This window comes from Xenopus laevis, chromosome 6L (assembly GCF_017654675.1).
Source record: "Xenopus laevis strain J_2021 chromosome 6L, Xenopus_laevis_v10.1, whole genome shotgun sequence".
Taxonomy (NCBI): domain Eukaryota; kingdom Metazoa; phylum Chordata; class Amphibia; order Anura; family Pipidae; genus Xenopus; species Xenopus laevis.
The window spans coordinates 151,157,486-151,179,491 of NC_054381.1; the positions used below are offsets into that span (position 1 = coordinate 151,157,486).

The window sequence follows — 22,006 nt, forward strand, 5'->3', positions numbered from 1 at the left end:
AGACAAATGTCAAGGTCATCACATAAATAGATTTCCAAGTATATATCTGCACCAGGCATGTTCAGCATGTTGGCTCTGGTTCCTGTAAGCTGGCAACCTCCAGACAGCTAATTGCAGTTCAGCAATAGTCACAGGGGCAACTTCACAGTCCGATCAGCACTAAGGAAAACCTATTAATCTGCAGATCTTCCTCTGTTGAACAAACTGGCAGCTCCCATACCAAATCTGCCAGTCACCCGGCTGTCACTTCTTGATAATTTCGCAAACACAAATGAACAGAAAATGCAATGAATTGGCGTCTCACCGTGCTTTAGTTGCCCTGAAGAAGGCGGGTCGACTTCCAGTTTTTCTGAAACAACAAAAAAAAGAAAGAAATTATCAATTTTGCCAGGATACATGTGAATAAGGATTAGTGACTTTGAATATCCTTATGTTTTACAAGTGGGGGTACATTATTCATTATATCCAGTCTGAACTATGGCTATTCTGCTGCGGTTAACATTAGTTGCCGAGAGATCTGTGATGGTGATCCAGAAGGAGTTAATATAAGAAATCCAGTTGACTAGTACATTTTTTAGTATCGTATCGCAACGGCAACTGAAACACACAGGGAGAATTCTCCCTAGCCGTGAGCACCTGGAACAGATGATTGAGATTCTCAGAAGGGATTGACTAATGTACTGAGAGGCTTGAATGAGATCCAAACAGATAATGGATGCTCTGTGGCGTATAAAACATTTTAACATGAACATGGCAGAAGAGTAAGGCTACAGCTATATCATATCCATGGCCTCCTAGACTTTTTATGAATCATCCTTACAGGGTACATGGCTTCTGAACACCCCTCGTGGACTTTATAAAGTCGGCCATACGGCAGATCCTCCGCTCATTACCATGTGCTTGGCCTGGCCCAATCTGGCTGAACTGATTATTTGGGTCAAGAGTCAATGTAATGATTAGATCATCAATGGGCCCAAATGCTGCTTTTCTGTTACGATCCAAATCAAGAGGAATTGGTAGCCAAAATCAGTCTGTACCATCTCCCGACCTGCCACTAACCATTCAGATCAAATAAAGTAGTTAAAGAAGAGATCAGCTGATGTTCTGCCCCTGACAGCAATCGTACGAAAGTTATGTCCAAGAAAAGCTGAAGACAGTCTCCCACTGATATCGTCAAATCAGCAATACATGCAGAGATATTATCGGTAGCCGACAGAAATTTTCTAACCTGTCTGATCGTCTGAACGACTGATCGCCATGGCAGAAAAATGTTGGGACACTCGAAACACGGCCTGAAAATCGTACGAAACGGAGATTAGTACGATCAAATCTTTGTGTCTTTGGCCAGCTTTAATAGTGCTGATCCAGCAGACTTCTGCACAGAAATCCATTTCTCAAAAGAGCAAACAGATTTTTTTTTTTATATTTAATTTTGAAATCTGACTTGGGGCTAGACATATGGTCAGTTTCCCAGCTGCTCCCAGTCATGTGACTTGTGCTCTGATAAATTTCAGTCACTCTTTACTGCTGTACTGCAAGTTGGAGTGATATCACCCCCTCCCTTCCCACCCCCAGCAGCCTAACAACACATCAATGGGAAGGTAACCAGATAACAGCTCCCTAACATAACATAACAGCTGCCTGGTAGATCTAAGAACAGCACTCAATAGTAAAAACCCATGTCCCACTGAGACACATTCAGTTACATTGAGTAGGAGAAACAACAGCCTGCCAGAAAGCAGTTACATCCTAAAGTGCTGGCTCTTTCTGAAAGCACATGACCAGGCAAAATGACCTGAGCTGCACCTGCACACCAATATTACAACTAGTAAAATACACTTGCTAGTTCAGGAATTAAATTTTATATTGCAGAGTGAATTATTTTCAGTGTAAAAAGTGTAATTTAGAAATAAAAACTACATCATAAAAATCATGACAGAATCCCTTTAACCTGCAGACAAATACTGTGTATTATGATCAACCCAAATTTGTGGAGAGGCCACCAAGGCCTGGGCCTAGGGCGGCAGGATTTTAGGGGGCGGCAGGATTTTAGGGGGCGGCATGCTGCCGAACACCCATATTGGTTCAGAAATACTGGTCAGACTGGTCAGAAAATGACCAGCAGGTGGTACCAAAATTATTGTAACAAAATTCATTGATGTTAACCGTACATCCTTTAATATCTTGGAATTAAAAAAAAAAAAATTATATATATATATATATATATATATATATATATATATATATATATATATATATATATATATATATATATATATATATATATATATATATATATATATATAAATAATGAATGTACATTGCAAAAGTGCTTAGAATAGCCCCCTCATCAATTTTACATTCACTTATTTTTAAGGTTTACTTATCCTTTTAAAAAAAAAAAAATGTACTGGTGGATGCAAGGACTTCAACCTCTCATCTGACACACTTATGGGCTGAATTTCACACTCTGTTGAGACAATCAATGGGTGGTCATAATCAGGGACAGATTCAAATCATTCACTCTGTGAACCTCAATCTTTTGCCACCGATAGGCGCACATACTAAGCTCTGCAGAACAGTTTGGGGGTGAGGGGTATAAACTGACTGCACTTATTATTAGTATTATTAGTATGAATACAGCCCCATCAATCACTATGGTGTCTCAATGACTTCAAAGGGGAGTGCAGCAAGCAGCCCATAACCTATGATAATGGCACAAAAGCACATCTGTCCTTGTTTCCATGGGATAATGGAAATGGGAAGTGATGGGATGATTACGATTGCTTTATCTTCTCTATTATTCTTGAAAAGCCATAGATTATATGCATGAAAAATATATCCTAATGCGCTTCCTACTTTCCTTCTGTCTATCAAGAGATCCTCAAATACAGAAAATGATATGGGGGTTTAAAGAAACACTACACATTACACCACAGCATTAAATTGGTTGTTCCCCTTTGTGTTAACTTTGGGTATGATGTGATGATATGATGAGAGTGATATTCTGAGACAATTTGCAATTGGTTTTTAATTTTTCTTATATGTGGTTTTTGAGTTATTTAGCTCTTATTCAGCAGCTCTCCAGTTTGCAATTTCTGCAGTCTGGTTGCTAGGGTCCAATTACCATAGCAACCATGCATTAAATTGAATAAGAAACTGAAATATGAATAGGAGAGGATCTGAATAGAAAGAAGAGTAATAATAAGTAGCAATAACAATACATTTTAGCCTTACAGAGCATTTGTTTTTAGATGGGATCAGTCTGCATTTTTCAAAACCCGTACCTGCAACCCACAATTTGACCCACATGTTCACGCTACCAGACTCGACCCACAAAAGGCCAAATAACCTTCCAAACCGGGGGAAAAGCGCAACCGGAAGGGACATCACATTTGACTGGATGAGACGTAGCTCCAGTGTCGCCTCTTCCCAAAGAAAAAAAGAATTATTTTGCCTGAAACCCGACCACTTTGTGGGTATTCTGTGGGTCCCCGACCCAATGCAGGACTCTAGGGTCAATGACCTCTATTAAAAAGTTGGAAAGAGTCAGAAAAAGATGGCAAACTGGTCACTTTATAACTTTTAAAAGTCAACTTGAAAGGGGTGGTTCACCTTTACACAACTAGTTTTCAGTTAGATCCCCAGAAATAAAGACTTTTTCCAATGACTTTCTATTTTCTATGTGTGACTGCTTTTCTAATATTGAAGTGTGAAGTGTAATTTTTCACCTTCTGAAGCAGCTCTGGGGAAGCTGTGTAAACTGTTCTAAATGGATACATTTAGTTGATACATTTCTTATCTTTACCCTTGTTGAGCAGAATCTCTGGGTTTCATTACAGGCAGCTGTTAGACTTGATACAATAGTTGCTGATACTCCAGAGATGCTGCTGAGAAATGGATCAACTAAATGTTGCAAAACTGTAATAGTTCAGAGTCTGCACCTGAATTACTGAGCTGCCAGACTCAAACACCAGAGAATTCGAATTTAAACTTAGATTTTGGAAAAACAGTAAAAAATAAATAATGGAAAGTAATTGAAAAAAGTCTTTATTTCTCGGGAACAATCTGAAAACAACTGAAAGAAAGAAAGAAAGAAGAAAAAAAAAAAGAGTTTGGAAGGTGAACAACCCCTTCAACTAACTATCCCTGCCTTTAAATTGCTCACAGCAGCTCCCTATCTTGGATCTTATTAGGAAAGACATCTTTTGGGTGTCAGTGACTCTGCACATGCTCAGTGTGCTCCGGGCTGCTGTAGAGAAGCGGAGCTTAGGGGTCAACTGAAAATATTAAACACATTAGCAGGAAGGGTATGGCATATGTTACATGGCATGCTGCCCAAAGGCTGGTGGTGCCATCTTCTGTAATGTCCTAGGGCTACACAAGGATACCTCTTCATCTGTACCCAGCACTATTCAGCATTCTAACGGAAGCTTGTCATTGAAACAGCAGAAGGTAAAATCCTTATATTAGGCTCTGTATAAACAAGACGGGTTAATGATCCTTTCTGGCAGAACGGATGCTGCGCAGAAGGCAGTCAGGCCAACGTTCAGCTTTTTCCTGCACCAGCACAATCCAGAAATAGAAATCTTTTGACTTATTATGAATGGCTGCTGCTTGGAGAGGATCAAATACCGATTTGAACTCTGCTCCAGCCTGGGACGGGAAACGCGTGCAGTCATCTCAGGAACAGAAAAATAACAACAAAGGCGAGTCCCCACTATCTGCCATGAATTTATTCCAAATAAATCTTCCAGTCCTTCTACCAATTTATTTGAAAAATGTCTTTTGTTCTGCATCAACGCACGCTGCAATCTTTCTTGTTAAGTGTGCAATATATGTACACCTCTGCTCAACATAAGGGGTTGCCTTGAAAATGCATTCTAATTAAAAAATACCAATCTAACTAGAATTTCAGTTGTTAAAAAGAGTGCACAATGGTGAAACGGAATGTACCTTAGTTTAAAAGTTGAATCATTTTGAGTTATTTTAGGAGGAGGAGGAAATGCAACTTCCCCAAATTAAGTCCCTTATATAATGTACTCCTCCTCATCTGTAAGCCTGAGACCCATTCAACAGTAGGGGGGAGGGAGTGGCTTGTTTATATACAATGAACTCCTCTGATGCCAGGGAGCTGGAGGGTGTCCGTGTATAAAGAAAGCAAAGACCCATTAGTATTTTATATCAAAACTAACAACAATGTGGATTTTTTTATAATAGAAAGTACCTGGACAAGCCAAACATATTTTAATGCAAGCCATAAACATTTAGGGGGTTATTTAACAAAATTCGAATTTTTCAGATTTTTTAAAATAAAGTCTGACCAAACTAGAATCCCTGATTTGACCTTATCTATTATTAAAAAAAGCACAATTTTATCGAATCGGGGGAAAACTCGATAAAACCATACGTTTTTTTCTGAGGTTTTTCCTGAATCACTTTTTTTTTCAAGCTTTTTCCTGAAAAGCCCCACTTTTCAGATTTCCCCCAAAAAGCCTGAAATTGACGGCTTTTCGGGCTAACCGCGCAGACCACAGAAACTTCCAAATAGGATAGGGGCCTCTCCCATTGACTTGTATATAACCTCGGCAGGTCTGAGATGGCGAGTTTTCAGATTCAGACTTTTTGTATCCTCGGGGTATGATAAATGTCGAAAAACACAAAAAATTTGGATTTTATAGTTTTATAGTTATAGCTTTTGGCATTCAGAAAAATAAATAACCCACTTAATATATATATGGATTCATGAAATACTGAATCCTCTGCAAGAATTTGGGCCAACAATTGAGTCCAAACCCTATTTTGCAATTTGAAACCTGAGCAAAATCTGCCCCTCAAAAAATATATTGTTATTGTAATAACTTCAGTTGTTTTAAAGGGGACCCGTCACCCAAAACAATTATTCTAAATCCTATGTTATCACATTAGTCAAGCAAAATGAACTTTATTTACACTGTATAAATTATTTGAATCTTGTTTCCTTCAGTCTGGGAATTCATAATTATAACAAGCAGGCAGGAGCCATTTTGTGGAAACTGTTATTAAGACAAGCCTTGTATCAACTCAGAATCTTGTTTGTGCGGGTTGCGGGGCTCATCTAAATTTCTTATCTTATATAATATTTTACAAAACTTGTTTATGTCCCTCCCACTTTTGATGGTCACTTCCGGGTTGCAGCACCATCACTTCCTATTTGATGGTGGTCGGCGGGTTGCGGATAAGGCAGTTGCGGGTCCGGGTCGGGTAGCGGATCAAAGTGGGTAAATATGCGGGTTGCGGGTTTGGGTCTTAGAAATTGGTTCCGAGCTGGACTCTAGGACCCGATGTCCATCCCCATGCACTGGTTACACAATTAAACGGTGAAGAGAACTGGGGGAATGTGGGGAGAGCAGAGACATCTAGGAAGTGCTGAATGGAAAGTGAAAGTAATTGTCTGCCCCGCCCCTATGCCTAAGGCATTCCTTGATAACATACAACAGCTGTTTAGGGACTTGTGCTTCAAAGATGCTTCATTTTTTTATGAAGAAACACAAAAAAGATCAAGAAACCATATTTGTCAATTAAATATAACAAAACCTAAAACAATAGTTTAATCCTGCCGGCTGGCTTTAGGGCGGAGACACATACTCAGATTTGCAGGGAGATTTAGTCGCCTGCCGATAAATCGGCTATTCTTCGGGGCGACTAATCTCCCCGAATTGCCTCCCGTCGGCTAGAATGTAAATCACAGGTGGGATGGCACTCGGAGCAATTCGTTTTCCAAAGTCGCCCGAACTTTCTGCAACTTTGGCAAACGAAGCGCACCGATTGCCATCCCGCCGGGCGATTTACATTCTAGCCAACGGGAGGCAATTCGGGGAGATTAGTCGCCCAGAAGAAGAGGAGATTTGTCGCTGGGCAACTAATCTCCCCGAATCTGAGCGTGTGTCTCTGCCCTCAGAGTTGGCACAGTCATTGAGGAGCTACATATTTCGCATGTAACATGCCCACAGTACCACACTCTTCACATTCCCTGCGATACATTACCACAAGCAGCTGATATTACACATCTGCACGACTAACAAGAGCAGTGGGCACCCCAGCACTGTTCATGGGCAACAATATGACCAATTGAAAAGTTTAGAATTGGCCATTCTATAACATATGAAAAGTTAATTTAAAGCTGAACCACCCCTTTAACATAAATACAGCTTTTAAATAAGCCAGTACTTTAATAGTCAATAATCTGTGCCAATACATGCATCATGCAGCTGAGCTTTTCAAGTCACACTGGAAAGCCTGTTGCCAAACAAGGAGCAGACAGACACTAGCCACATAGATAGCCAAAGTGTCACTCCACACGCAGGTTGATGTACCATGATGACTACCGATACCTGAAGGCAACTCATGAATCCGGCTATTCTTGAACAGGTGGGTTTTGGGATATCGGGAGGCTGGAAATAATTTAAAAAACACATTTTGGTTTTTATTTTCACTGCACAATATGTGCTGGTTTCTAAATGCAGCACGTTTTTGTACCAAAAGCAAGACATTTCTCACCAATATATTACGGTAATAGAGAAGGCAATAAAATGAAGCAGCGGTTTTCCTCCTGATGCTCTCAAATGCAGACTGAGGGAGCAAATTAATTCAATTGAATTATGTCTGCCACTGTAATCTGTAAGACTGTAATCCATCATATGTACGGAAAGTTACCCTGTAAGGAGCAGACCTGCAGTGTTTAATAGCACTGAAATTCCAAAGCAATTGACAACCTGTAAATGGAAAACATATAAATATATATACTGTATAATGGGGTATGAATAGGAATTGTATTTGTATCTGAATCTTATCTCAATTAAAAGTGTAAACAGCCAAACTACTTGACATTACAGACCCTAAAGAAACAATGTAACAAGCTGCTATACAGGTACAGGTATTGGGATCCATTATCCGGAAACCGTTATCCGGAAAGCTCCAAATTACAGATAGGCCGCCTTCCATAGACTTCAGTTTATTCAAATACTCCTCCAAAATTGTCTCTGTATTAATAAAACAGTAGCTTGTACTTGATCCCAACTAAGATATAATTAATCCTTATTGGAAGCAAAACCAGCCTATTGGGTTTATTTAATGTTTAACTGATTTTCTAGTAGACTTAAGGTTTGAAGATCCAAATTATGGAAAGATCTGTTATCTGTGGAAAGCCCCAGGTCCCAAGTATTCTGGATAACAGCTCCCATACCTGTACTAGTATCCCTTATTAGAAAATCGTGATCTAGAACATCCAGAATGTGCCGAATTACAGTCCATTTAAAGCAAAAGATTTTAAATATGATTTCCCTTTTCTCTGTATTTATTAAAAATGTTGTTCACCTTTAGTATGATGTAGAGAGTGGTATTCTGAGACAATTTATATTGGTGTTAATTTTTTATTGCAATTGGTTTTTATTTTGTATTATTTGTGGTTTTTGAGTTATTTAGCTTTTCATTCAGCAGCTCTCCAGTTTGCAGTTTCAGCAAAATTACCCTAGCAACCATGCATTGATTTGAATAAGAGACTGGAATATAAATAGGAGAGGGTTTGAATAGCAACAGGAGTAATAAAATGTAGCAATAACAAAATATGTGTAGCCTTAGAGAATTTATTTTTAGATGGGGGTCAGTGACCCCCATTTGAAAGCTGGAAATAGTCAGCAGAAGGCGGCAGATAATGGACTATAAGGAATAAATAATAAAGGCCAATTAAAAAGTTTGAATTGGCCATTCTATAAAATACTAAAACGTAACTTAAAGGTAAACCACCCCTTTAAACAGTACTTTGAACTTGATGGGAACTAACTGAAAAACCCCTAAGTTCCAAGAATTCTGGAAAATAGATCCTATACCTTTATTATAATTAAAGGATAAATAAACCTTAAAAATAAGTGAATGTAAAATTGATGAGGGGGCTATTCTAAGCACTTTTGCAATGTACATTCATTATTTATTTATTTTTTTAATTCCAAGATATTAAAGGATTCATGTACTGTTAACATCAATTAATGTAACAATCTGATATCTCTTGCTGAGTTCTTTGTCTGAGATTCTTTTTCATTGGGACAATTTTATTTTAAAAGATATGCCTCTTTCTTTCTCCTGACAACTTCCTTGACTACTTGGTGGTCAGAAAATGACCAGCAGGTGGCGCTGTTGTAATTCATTGATGTTAACAGTACATGTATCCTTTAATATCTTGGAATTAAAAATAAATAATGAATGTACATTGCAAAAGTGCTTAGAATAGCCCCCTCATCAATTTTACATATACTTATTTTGAAGGTTTAATTATCCTTTAAAATAAAATTGTCCCAATGAAAAAGAATCTCAGACAAAGAACGCAGCAAGAGATATCAGATTGTTACCCTCAGTACTCTGCAGCCTGGCTGTGTGACCCTTGGACACAGAAATTAATATATAAATGGTAATTTGGTTATAACTGCTTTTTCGTGTGTTTGCTTATTATTCCTAAAACAAAACATAAATGGCTTGAAATCAGTTAAGTAGCTGAATTAAGGCTACAATTCTGAAACGAGAAAGGAAAATGCCTGCAATTATCCCTTCGTTATGGATGCCATCAGACTGGAATAATAATAAAATGAATTACAAATTAACATCTGAATGGTCTGATTTTCTAATTACGCGTCCCCTCCCAATTATCCCATTCCCCATATCCCCGCAATGCTTCTCTCCGGATGTTATGTACACTTGTTATAGAGACGGTGAGAACAATTGATTGTACAATGTGCTTGTCACAAATCTTCAGCGCACAGTGTGATGGGCTTTATAGTTCTAAATCAAATTAGCGCTGGTGTGAAATCCAGAATCCATCAAGGAGGGAGGGAACTGCTGAACTGTGACCTCCATGAAAGACAGACAAGGAAATATTTCTGATTGTATTACAGTCAAGATATGGGACCTGTTATCCAGAATGCTTGGGACCTGGGGTTTTCCAGAAAACAGATCTTTCGTAATTTGGATCCTCATAACTTGTCTACTAGAAAATCATGTAAACATTAAATAAACCCAATAGGCTGGTTTTGCCTCCAATAAGGATTAATTATATCTTAGTTGGGATCAAGTACAAGCTACTGTTTTATTATTACAGAGAAAAAGGAAATCATGTTTAAACATCTGGATTATTGGATAAAATGGAGTCTATGGGAGACAGCCTTTCTGTAATTCTTAGCTTTCTGGATAACGGGTTTCCAAATACCTCCCAACATTTTGGAAATAAAAAGAGAGACAAAAAAGTTGTTTGTGGCCACACCCCCTAATTACCATGTTGATTTTATAAAATTTGGCAGGTTACGAAAGTTTGAACATATTTCTGTTTTTTTTCTTCAGTTATTACAGTTTTGCTAATGAAGGTGAATTGCCCTTTAGGCTGTGAGTAACTTCTCCCTAAGGGATCTCCTTATCTATATTGTTACAATTACTTATTTGCTTATCTCAAAATTGTTACAAAAGTATCTTAGCTGCACCTGGTGGCTGTTTTGGGCTCTCTGACAAAATCCAATAAAGTTAGAAACATTGTTTCTTTTTCTGGCTGTTCAGTGCAGAGAAAAACTGGACTTTCCAGTACAAATGAGAGACTGCTGGTTGAGCTGTCAAAAGAGGGACTGTCCCTCTAAAAACAGGACAGTTGGGAGGTATGTTTCCGGATAACGGATCCCATACCTGTCGTCAATTTAGCCTTTGGTACTGTCCACCCCTAGTTAAAAAGGGGTTATTCACCTGTGAGTTACTTTTTAGTAAGATGTAGAGAGGGATATTCTAAGACAATTTGCAATTGTTTTTCATTTTTCACTATTTGTGGTTTTTGAGTCATTTAGCTTTTTATTTAGCAGCTCTCCAATTTGCAGTTTCAGCCATCTGGTTGCTAGGGGCCAAATTAACCTAGCAACCATGAATTGCTTTGAATAAGTAACTGAAGTATGAATAGGAGAGGCCTGAATAGAAAGATGAGTAATAAAAAATAGCAATAACAATAAATGTGTAGCCTTACAGAGCATTTAATTTTTAGATGAGGTCAGTGACCCCCCATTAGAAAACTGAAAAGTCAGAAGAAGGCAAATAATTCAAAAACTATAAAAATAAATAAATAATGAAGACCAATTTAAAAGTTGCTTAGAATTGGCCATTCTATAACATATTAAAATTTAGCTTAAAGGTGAACCGCCCCTTTAACAGAGGAAGAGACTCAGAAAACCTTGTTTAGACTAAATGCTTCTATGAAAAATTCTGGACATTACATTATTTTTCCAAATTCCCCATTAATGAGTGAAAAGGCCAGCTTGATTCCCTTTATACCCCCAGCCTAAGCAGACCTAAAAATGCAATATGCATACTAAGGTATTATTTTTTTTGAAAGTACATATAAAAACCTGAAAATATCTATAAAATATATATCAGTGTAAATGGAACATAAGGCACAGTTCCCAAGAGCTTACAGTCTAGAGCTTCTGTGAAAGAGAAGAAATACAATACGTATGGAGGTTTGGAAGAGTAGCATGGGAGGGAAGGAGCAAGCAATCTTGAAAACATGGAGAACTTAATTTGGGGTCCTGGATTCGGTGCATCCTTAAAAACCATACAAAACGAACAACAACTACCAACTCAAAAGCTGCACAGAATAGGCCCATTTACAACAGACTGTAATGGAATATCAGGAACCAGAGACTGGTATAAATGGAGTTACCAGTAGGGAGCATATAGATATCACTCCACAGCATAGAAAAACAAAGAACTGCTCTTACATCCAAGCAGGTGGCTCTGCCTCAAGGCCAGGGTACTAGTGACCAAGTTTAGCTTGAGAACAGAATCCATCCAAGTCAGGGGGGCTCCTGTGGGAATCTGCATACACAGAGTTTTATTCTTTCTCAATTCTAAGGAACTAAAGGTGAGCATACAGTATTTATAAGTGCTTCACAGAATATTTTCTCCAGGTAATGAATAGCAAAGGAAGCCTATAGAGAGTGATAAATGTACTTTAATATAATACAGTGAAACCTCGATTTTAAATTACCCTGATTTTAAGTTTTCCCGCATTTTAAATTTTTCATTTGTGGTCCCACCAATTTATAAGGCATTTCAGTGGATGCATTTCCCTGATTTAAGTCATGTTTTCCAGGATTTTACATCAAAATTATGTCCTGATGTTTCCAAAAACTGCCTTTTTTCCCCCTCTATGAATGTTATTATTTGTGAAATAAAGAGGTTTAAAATACTAACCAGATGTATTTTCTGCCATGGTTCTGCCTGTAAATGGTCAATTCCAATGAGTCTGCCCCTTATACAGTCCTGCTGCTGCACCAATCACTTATTGCTTTAGGTTGTGTATGTGACTGACAGAGAGTCTTGCACATGCCCCCCATACTGTAACGTTAACACTGCAATGATTAACCCTTGTTATTAGTAGGGTTGCCATCCGGCTGGTATTTTACCGGCCTAGCCGGTATTACAAATTTACCGGCAATGTAGCTGCCGGTAATTTGTAATACCCTTTACAAAAGCATTTGCCCTCCAGTAAAAACGTACATTTCCTTTGGCTTCTGCTATGTGGCCCCGCCCCTTTTGCTGTGCTACCCTGTGGCTCCGCCTTTTTTGCATCACTGCCCGTTGGCCCCGCCCCTTTTGCATCCCTTTATTATCCGCCCCCACCACTGACCGGTATTTTTTTTTTTTTTTTTTTTAAAAGGTGGCAAACTTAGTTATTAGGGATGCACCGAATCCAGGATTCGGTTCAGTATTCGGCCAGGATTCTGCCATTTTCAGCAGGATTCGGATTCGGCCGAATACTTGTGCCTGGCCGAACCAAATCCTTAAAATAATGTGATTTTTCGTCACAAAACAAGGAAGTAAAGGTTCTCTTCTTCCCTCCCCTTCAGGGGTTTGCATATGCAAATTAGGGTTCAGATTCTGTATTCAGTCGAATCTTTCACAAAGGATTCGGGATTCGGCCGAATCCAAAATATTTGATTCGGTGCATCCCTACTTGTTATTAACACACTAAATATTGTATCTCAAAGTAAAACAGACTCCTGTACTTATAGCCTTTCAATACTTGAAGAAAAAGTTACTTTAACATTTCCACGGATTTTACATGATTTTTTCCAGATCCCCTGAATAATGTAAAATGGGAGTTTTACTGTATAATATACCTCTCTCTTTTTTCCCCTTTGCTTTTGCAAATTGCAAATGAACAATCTTCAATGTAAGTACAATGCATCAGGAACATCCCAATTAAAAAATAAATAGGGAAAAAGAACAGCACATTTTCAGTTCTGAAAATGAACAGAAAACATATGCAGAGGATTTCAGAGGGTTAATTTATATTCTGGAAAATTTTAATATTTTCTGACTTACTGGATCTGTCTAGTTGAGGGTTCCAGGCATGGGCTACAATATAAACACACATAGCTTTACATAGTTAAATGAGATTGAAAAAAAGTCTGAATGCCAAAAACTCCTTTTAAAATAAAATCCTAATTTTTTTGTGAAAAAAAAAAAACTTATGATGGAAAATCTGACTATTTTAGACTTTTTAGGCAAAAATCTGAAAAATTCGGGCTTTCGGAAAACACCCCTTAAAATCTAGCATTTCAGGAAAAGGTGTACAATTTAGATTTTTGCTAAATTTTTTCTGGGTTTGTCCCCGATTTGATTAAAACATGTTTTTTTAAAATAACAAATAAGCTCCAATTGTGGATTCTAGCTTGGTAGGACTTTTTTTAATTACATTACTAAAGAAGTTTGGATTTTAAAAAATAAGGCCCTTTATGTTGGCTTTAAAAAGGGCAATAGTTGGGGAGGAACTTGCTACAATGGTTTAAATATTTAACAGTTGGTGCTACTCTTCTCCCTTTTTTAAGCTGTAGCTTTAATTGGATCCAATGGGTTTTAGATCTGCAATAGCTTAAGAACTAAAGGAACTAGCTCAGAGAAGCAGTGGGGAATCTAAGCGTTTGGCTGCATTTTTAGCCTTATATTCATCTCTTGATGTGGCACGTATGGCTGCCAGCCAGTCTTTCTCAACTAGTCGACCTACTTTATATACAGGCTCCATCTGAAACTGAACGAAATACTGGGCAGTGAGAATCAAGCAACAGATCTATGAATGGAATGAACACAAAAGATTTTTACCCTCTTTCTCTGCAATAGATATTTTTAAGTAAATGAAACACATACTTCTGTAAGTTTCACTGGTGCACAAACTGCAGGAAAGGGCAAAGACCATGAGAATTTAAAGCATTAAAAACAGATTAAAACAATCCTTGGGTATTAAGTAGGTAGGGGTACAAGTAAGACAATTATTCTAATTTCTCTGGAGAATGCAGAATAAATTGTTTGTAAAGTTAAAGGAACAGTAGCACAAAATATATTTTTATTTTTTATTTTAAAGCAATTATAATGCACTGTTGCACTGCACAGGTAAAACTGGTGTTTGCTTCAGAAAGACTACTATAGTTTATATAAACAAGCTGCTGTGTAGCCATGGGGGCAGCCATTCAAGCACAGGATACACAGTAGATAACAGATAAGTACTACTATAGTTTATATAAACAAGCTGCTGTGTAGCCATGGAGGCAGCCATTCAAGCACAGGATACACAGTAGATAACATAAGTACTACTATAGTTTATATAAACAAGCTGCTGTGTAGCCATGGGGGCAGCCATTCAAGCACAGGATACACAGTAGATAACAGATAAGAACTATTATAGTTTATATAAACAAGCTGCTGTGTAGCCATGGGGGCAGCCATTCAAGCACAGGATACACAGTAGATAACAGATAAGTACTACTATAGTTTATATAAGCAAGCTGCTGTATAGCCATGGGGGCAGCCATTCAAGCACCGGATACACAGTAGATAACAGATAAGTACTACTATAGTTTATATAAACAAGCTGCTGTGTAGCCATGGGGGCAGCCATTCAAGCACAGGATACACAGTAGATAACAGATAAGTACTACTATAGTTTATATAAACAAGCTGCTGTGTAGCCATGGGGGCAGCCATTCAAGCACAGGATACACAGTAGATAACAGATACATTCTGAGGAATCCCATTGTATACTACAGAGCATATCTGTTATCTGCTGTGTATCCTGTGCCTTTTCCTTTTTCAGCTTTGAATGGTTGAATGGCTGCCCCCATGGAAACATAGCAGTTTGTTTATATAAACTATAATACAGTTTCTGAAGCAAACACACCAGTTTTACCAGTGCAGGGCAACAATGCATTATATTTTAATAATTTTAAAACACTTTAATCTTTTGGTGTTGCCGTTCCTTTAAAAGAAGTCTAGCAAGTGGGTGGAATGACCAGCTTTAAAGGGTTTGTTCACTTTTAAATTAGTATGATGCAGAGACAATTTGCATTTGGTTTTCATCTTTTGTTTTTTTGTGGTTTTTGAGTTATTTAGCTTTTTATTCAGCAGCTCTCCAGTTAGCAATTTTAGCTGTTACTGGGGTCCAAATTCCCTTAGCAACCATGCACTGATTTGAATAAGAGACTGGAATATGAATAGGATTGGGCCTTAATAAAAAACTACAGCAATGAGAATAAATGTGAGGTCTCCCTATGCCAAGTGCATTCTGGGCTTATAAACTTCTCAAATGTATGACTTTGTGGCTTATGTAAATAATGACATGTTATTTATTACACATTTTTATTTACACTGCAAAAGCAATGTAGATGTGAAGTCTTTCCCCGGAGCATGATGTGTACTTCAGTTCCATCAGTTAACTGGGAAGCTGATGTTAGTACAACGCAAGGCCTCTGGCAAAGGAAGGATTACTATAATGCAAGATATAAATAACTCTGTTGCAGCTCAGATCTTGTATACACATATTAAGCCTCGTACTTTCATCACAGGGAAACTTGATGTTTATGGTGTTGAGAGGTCAAAGGATTCTAAATAAAGACGACTGGAACTATTCTTTCTACCACCCATCCGATTGTACATACGGTGCAATAAAAAAAAAAAAACATGCTTTAAACGGATACCTGCAGAGCACAACAGGTATGGGAACAATTATCCGGAAACCCGCAATCTAGAAAGCCCTGAATTACAGGAAGGCCGTCTCCCATCGCCTCCATTTCAATTAAATAATTCATATTTCTAAAAACAATTTCCTTTTCCTGTGTAATAATAAAACCGAACCATGTACTTAATCCCAACTAAGATAAAATGAATCCTTAGTGGAGGAAAAACAAACCTATTTGGGTTTAATTTAATTCATGATTAAATGATTGTTTTAGTATGGAAAGACCCCTTATTGGGAAAACATCTGGTCCAAAGCATTCTGGTTAACAGGTCTCCTACCTGTATGACTTCCAGTAATTTATAATCTTATAATACACAAAAGCTATGAATATCTTGTAAATTATATCCTTATAATACACAAAAGCCATGACTATGCTTTAAATTATATCCTTATAAACGGTGAGTTCTGATGTCATTTGTCACATGACTCACTGAAACTTGTGTATTATAATAAATAAAGTACCCCCAGTTGCAAAATATGAGGATATTAGAAGTTACCTCGGAGTTTCATGACCTGTATAAAAACACTCGGCCTTCGGCCTTGTGTTTTTATATGGTCATGAAACTCCTCGGTGACTTATAATATCCTTATATTTTATAAGAGGGGGTACTTTATTCACTATATAAACCATGAGCTCTGATGTCATCAGTTATAAACGGTGAGTTCTGATGTCATGTCTGTCACATGAATCACTGAAATTTGTGTATTATAATAAATAAAGTACCCCCAGTTGTAAAATATGAGTATATTAGAAGTTACCTCGGAGTTCCATGACCTGTATGGTCATGAAACTCCTCAGTAACTTATAATATTACAAGAGGGGACACTTTACTCACTATATAAACACTTACGTAGTATCTTCTATAAGTTATCATGTTGGGTGCTTCTTCCAAATTATGGGCAGGTTCTTTGGGTGGAAAACTTTAAAGGAAAACTATACCCCCAAACAATGTAGGTCTCTATAAAAAGATAATGCATAAAACAGCTCATATGTAAAACCCTGCTTCGTGTAAATAAACCATTTTCATAATAATATACTTTTCTAGTAGTATGTGCCATTGGGTAATCATAAATAGAAAATTGCCATTTTAAAAAATAAGGGCCGCCCCCTGGGATCGTAGGATTCACTGTACTGTATGTTAGGTCACATGAGCCAATTAACAGAGTTGTGTCTTTTGCTTCCACACTTCTTCCTGTTACAGTTAGAGCTGCAGTATTTCTGGTCAGGTGATCTCTGAGGCAGCACACAGACCATCACGAAATGGTGGCTCAAGGCAAGAGATGTAAAAGGGCAATATTTACTTAAATATATATTCCAGTTTGGTAAGATTCTTTAATATGCCACTTAATATGATATGAACTATCTGTTGCTTAAGTGTTCATTTTGGGGGGTATAGTTTTCCTTTAACTACATTTCGTAGAAATGTTAAGCAGACTTTGGCTACTGCAGGCATTTGTAGTTTACGAACTGCATATAGGGAACTGTATCAGGCTATTTGTAGCCACCAAAGAGCCATGACCATAAAAACACAAGGGCTTTGAGAGGAAGAAAAAAACGATAGCTTGAGTGTTCCTTTTTCAGCCATTCCCATATGATACAGTATCTGCCAGTCCCCTTCTCTGCTCAGAACAAGTGGAAGGTTCCAGTATAACATATTTCTCCTATGCCAACATTCCATTGTGCAGGCGTAACCCGCAGTGCACTGTATCTGCCGAAGCTACAGATTCCTAAAATTCACATGAAACCAAGCACATTGGGGAACAAAAAAAAAACATATTGCCTTAAACCTCAGTTCTTTATGTCACAAACCATTTTATTATTTCACATTTAAATAACTACTGATCCCTATTGAGCGCTGGTCTTTTATCGCAGGATAATATTTGTCTCTAAAACGATCCTTTCATTTATGTATTTAAAAAAAACACAAATAACACATTCAATTCCAGGAACGGAGTAAACCATAATGTCACACATGAACTGATAATGCAGAATGGAATATATTATACACATGACAGACAATGATTATCTAGAGGTGCAGATGGCATGAAAGGAGGCAAAAACTTGAATTTTTTGAGCTTTATTACACCCCAAACCTGCTGAAAATACGAACCCGAAAATATTCCATCTCAAACCAGTCGAGGTCATGCAGAAGTCAATGTTAGATGCCCCTGAATATGTTTTTTGACCTACACTGGTTTCACCAATAATCAAATAAACATGAGTTTTCGTTGCTACAATTAGAGAAAGTCGAGTTTTCGGAGCACAATTCAAACGGACACACTAATTTGTCTCAACATTTTTCCACCCTGACCAAGAAGAAATATTGATAAATAAGTTAAATTCGTGGAGTAGAGTTAGATCCACTTTGTTTTAATAAAAACTCAAGTTTTAGTAAATAACCCCCATAATATATATGCTACAGATCTCGATTACTTGCCACCTGGGCGCAAAAAAAATAAATAAATAAAAGTCCGTAGACTAAGCTGCGTGTAGATCAGAAATACAGGAAGGGAGTACAGCAATTTAAATTAAAATATCCCAATGGGAAAAGAATTGGCAAGGTTTAAAATAAAAGAAATAATCATGGTTTACCATTTTCTGTAGTACAATGACAATGAAAATGTCAGTTACTATTAGACTTATGTCACAAGGGGTGTTTTGAGAATTTCCATTAGGTAAACATGCCTGTCTTGCTACATGTGCTTCAGGTACCATTTCTCCCTTGCCCTTAGGGGCAGTGGGTGATGAGGACCTCAGGGTATACGGGAAAGTATATAGCCCCCAAATGATCAGAAATTCAATATTAGAAAAACAGTCATAAATAGTAAATAGAAAGTAAATGAAAAAAGTATATTTCTGGTGAACAATCTGAAAACAAAGGAACTGAAAAAGTGTTGGAAGGTAAACAACCACTTTATTGTTTTACTGGCCCAAGACATTCTAAAGCTCTAATTTATTTTTCTTTTTTTTTCACAAATAGGTTTCAGATTAGCCAGAGCCCATTTGGAATAGGAACCTGGTGTCGTTACAGATCTCCCCATGGATGTGCCTTGGTCCAAGACACCAGCTGCAGCCTGATGCCAGGGTGAGAGAATTCAGAACACGATGCCAGATGTCGCTTGGCACAGAACAATAATTGTGGGTATGAGGACAAGTGTACGAGTCAGTCTGTCTATATGGGCATTGCTGTACCAGTCAGTCTGTCTATATGGGCACAGATGTACGATAGTGATTTGCGGGCCAGCACTACACCTGGGGGTCAGGTCGACTTCGACACTGCTTTGTTGGGTCGCGGGCGGCTTCGCGTGAGCTCTTCCTTCCGCTCTCCCTGTTCGCGGCCTTCTTGTGCCTGACCGGGTAAGGTCAGGTATGGGTGGAGAAGCAGCGGATTAGGGTCAGGTATGGGTGGAGACGCAGCGGGTTAGGGTCAGGTATGGGTGGAGAAGCAGCGGATTAGGGTCAGGTATGGGTGGAGAAGCAGCGGATTAGGGTCAGGTATGGGTGGAGAAGCAGCGGGTTAGGGTCAGGTATGGGTGGAGAAGCAGCGGATTAGGGTCAAGTATGGGTGGAGAAGCAGCGGGTTAGGGTCAGGTATGGATGGAGAAGCAGCGGATTAGGGTCAGGTATGGATGGAGAAGCAGCGGGTTAGGGTCAGGTATGGGTGGAGAATCAGCGGGTTAGGGTCAGGTATGGGTGGAGAATCAGCGGGTTAGGGTCAGGTATGGGTGGAGAAGCAGCAGGTTAGGGTCAGGTATGGGTGGAGAAGCAGCAGGTTAGGGTCAGGTATGGGTGAAGAAGCAGCGGGTTAGGGTAGCCCGTGCCTGCCCGCATCCGACTTTCGGGTTCCTTTTATAGATCCGCGCCGGCCCGCCCGATGATGTCACAAAAGGGGCAAGCAGGCGCAGCCTAACACATTTCGGGATTGTATCCCTTAATCATAGGCTCAGGGATACAATCCCGAAACGCGTTAGGCAGTTTACAGCAGTTTTTTCCAATAAACTTATCCAGAAGTGCCATCAGCCTGTGGAGTTTTTGATGTACTTACAGTGGGGACATTGTTGATTGAGAACCTGGATGAAGGGAAGATCGGTGAGCTGGAGAAGTCTATTTCTTGTTTTTCTTATTCACAGTATATAAAAGAAAGAACACAAAAGTCAGAAGCCAGCATTTGACAGTGGCGGGCAGGGAGAGCAAGGGTAGAGCTCAACATACACCCGTGAAGAAGAGTGCAAGGTCGGCCAGCACCCGCCCGACCCGCAGGTATCGGGCCGGCCCGCACATCACTACGTCAGTCTGTCGTAAGGGCATCAATGTACAAATTGGTCTGTCTGTATGGGCATCTGCGTATGAATCAGTCTGTCTGTGAAAAAATTGCTTTACAAATCAGTCAGTCTGTATGGGCATCTGTGGACAAGTCTGCCGATATAAGCCATTCTGCCTGGAGAATGTCCCAGCGGAGGCAAGCAATATGGCAACTCTATATTACATATACAGTGAAACCTTGATTTTAATTACCCTGATTTTTATGTTTTCCCGCATTTTACATTTTTTATTTGTGGCCCCACCAATTTATAATGCATTTCAATGGGTGCATTCCCTGATTTTAAGTCATGTTTTTCCGGATTTTACATCAAAATGTTGTCCTGATGTTCCCACTTTTTCTCCCTCTATGAATATTTGTGAAATAAAGGGGTTTAAAAACTAACCAGATGTATATTCTGCCATGGTTCTGCCTGTAAATGGTCAATTGCAATGAGTCTGCCCCTTATACAGTCCTGCACTAATCACTTATTGCTTTAGGTTGTGTATGTGACTGACAGAGAGTCTATGCCCCCCATAGTGTAACATTAACCCTGCAATGTTTAACCCTTGTTATTAACACACTTAATATTGTATCTCAAAGTAAACCAAACACCTGTGCTTATATCATTTCAGTATTTGAAGAAAAAGTTACTTTAACACATTTCCCTGATTTTACATTTTTTTCCGATTTTACATAATTTTGCCTGGTCCCCTGAAAAACGTAAAATGGGGCTTCTACTGTATCTTTACCAGGCACCACATCATTTGAGCTACACGTCTCACACGCAGTGCACTGCACTTTCCATACAGAACCTCTCTTGCTTTTAAAATCCGCCACTCATTCTTATTTTTAACCTATTTTCTGTCTCAGCATAAACTGACAGTTGTGTCCGTGGAGACGACTTAAACGATCTGGGTAATTATTGATCCCGTTTGTCAAATCAGGTTTTCATTAGCGGTTTGCCCGAGGTGACTATAACCATAACGTCGGTGCTTGTGAAAAGGTGATAGAATGCAATCACTCGTCCGAAGGGAACAGTCATGCTATACACAGATTTGTCACCCTCTGTTTATTAACGGCTAGAAGTGTCATGGTTTCCATGCTGTTCGTTTTTCATTGTCCAATCAGAAGCCAAGATGACTGATACGAGGCTGCCTGATGAATTCACAGATGACAATCTCTCTGCACTTGATTGCTACTCCTGAACAAAGAATTGCTGTGCCTTCTGTTACAGACAATTAAAGCTTCCCTCCCTCCCCTTTCCCAAGGGACCAACCTGCCTTTCTTCCCTGTCTTGACCGACAAGAATAATTCTGAACACAAACAGCATCCCCACAGGGCGAAAATCCCAGCTCAACGCTAACATGCCAAATGCTCTACCAAAGGGCCATATGCCAGCGTTCAGCAGTCGCCTTATATATAAGGAAATCATATCTACTAGGTATGCACTTTTGCAGTGTATATTCATACTTTATTTTAAATTCCAATATATTAAAGGATACATGTACTGTTAACATCAATGACCAGGCTGCTCTGATGTTGTTCTGGTTAGGAAAGATTTGAGAAAGGTTTATAATTATATTCATAACCAGAAGAACATCAGAGCAGCCTCTTTCTTTCTCCTGACAAC

General features: G+C 38.7%; 1 protein-coding gene across 2 annotated transcripts in view; it reads right to left on the bottom strand.

Moving 5' to 3' along the window:
- The window catches only part of LOC108719407 (transmembrane protein 65), a 47,547-nt gene that overhangs the window by 16,537 nt on the left and 9,004 nt on the right, over positions 1-22,006 (bottom strand). The window contains exons 2-3 of one of the 2 annotated variants that reach the window (XM_041566634.1): positions 7,374-7,433; positions 305-349 (exon numbers count right to left, since the gene is read on the bottom strand). In XM_041566634.1, coding sequence (XP_041422568.1) covers positions 305-349; positions 7,374-7,433 — 105 coding nt within the window. The remainder of the gene's footprint in view (positions 1-304; positions 350-7,373; positions 7,434-22,006) is intronic. The other variant, XM_018268255.2, reaches the window with a different exon arrangement.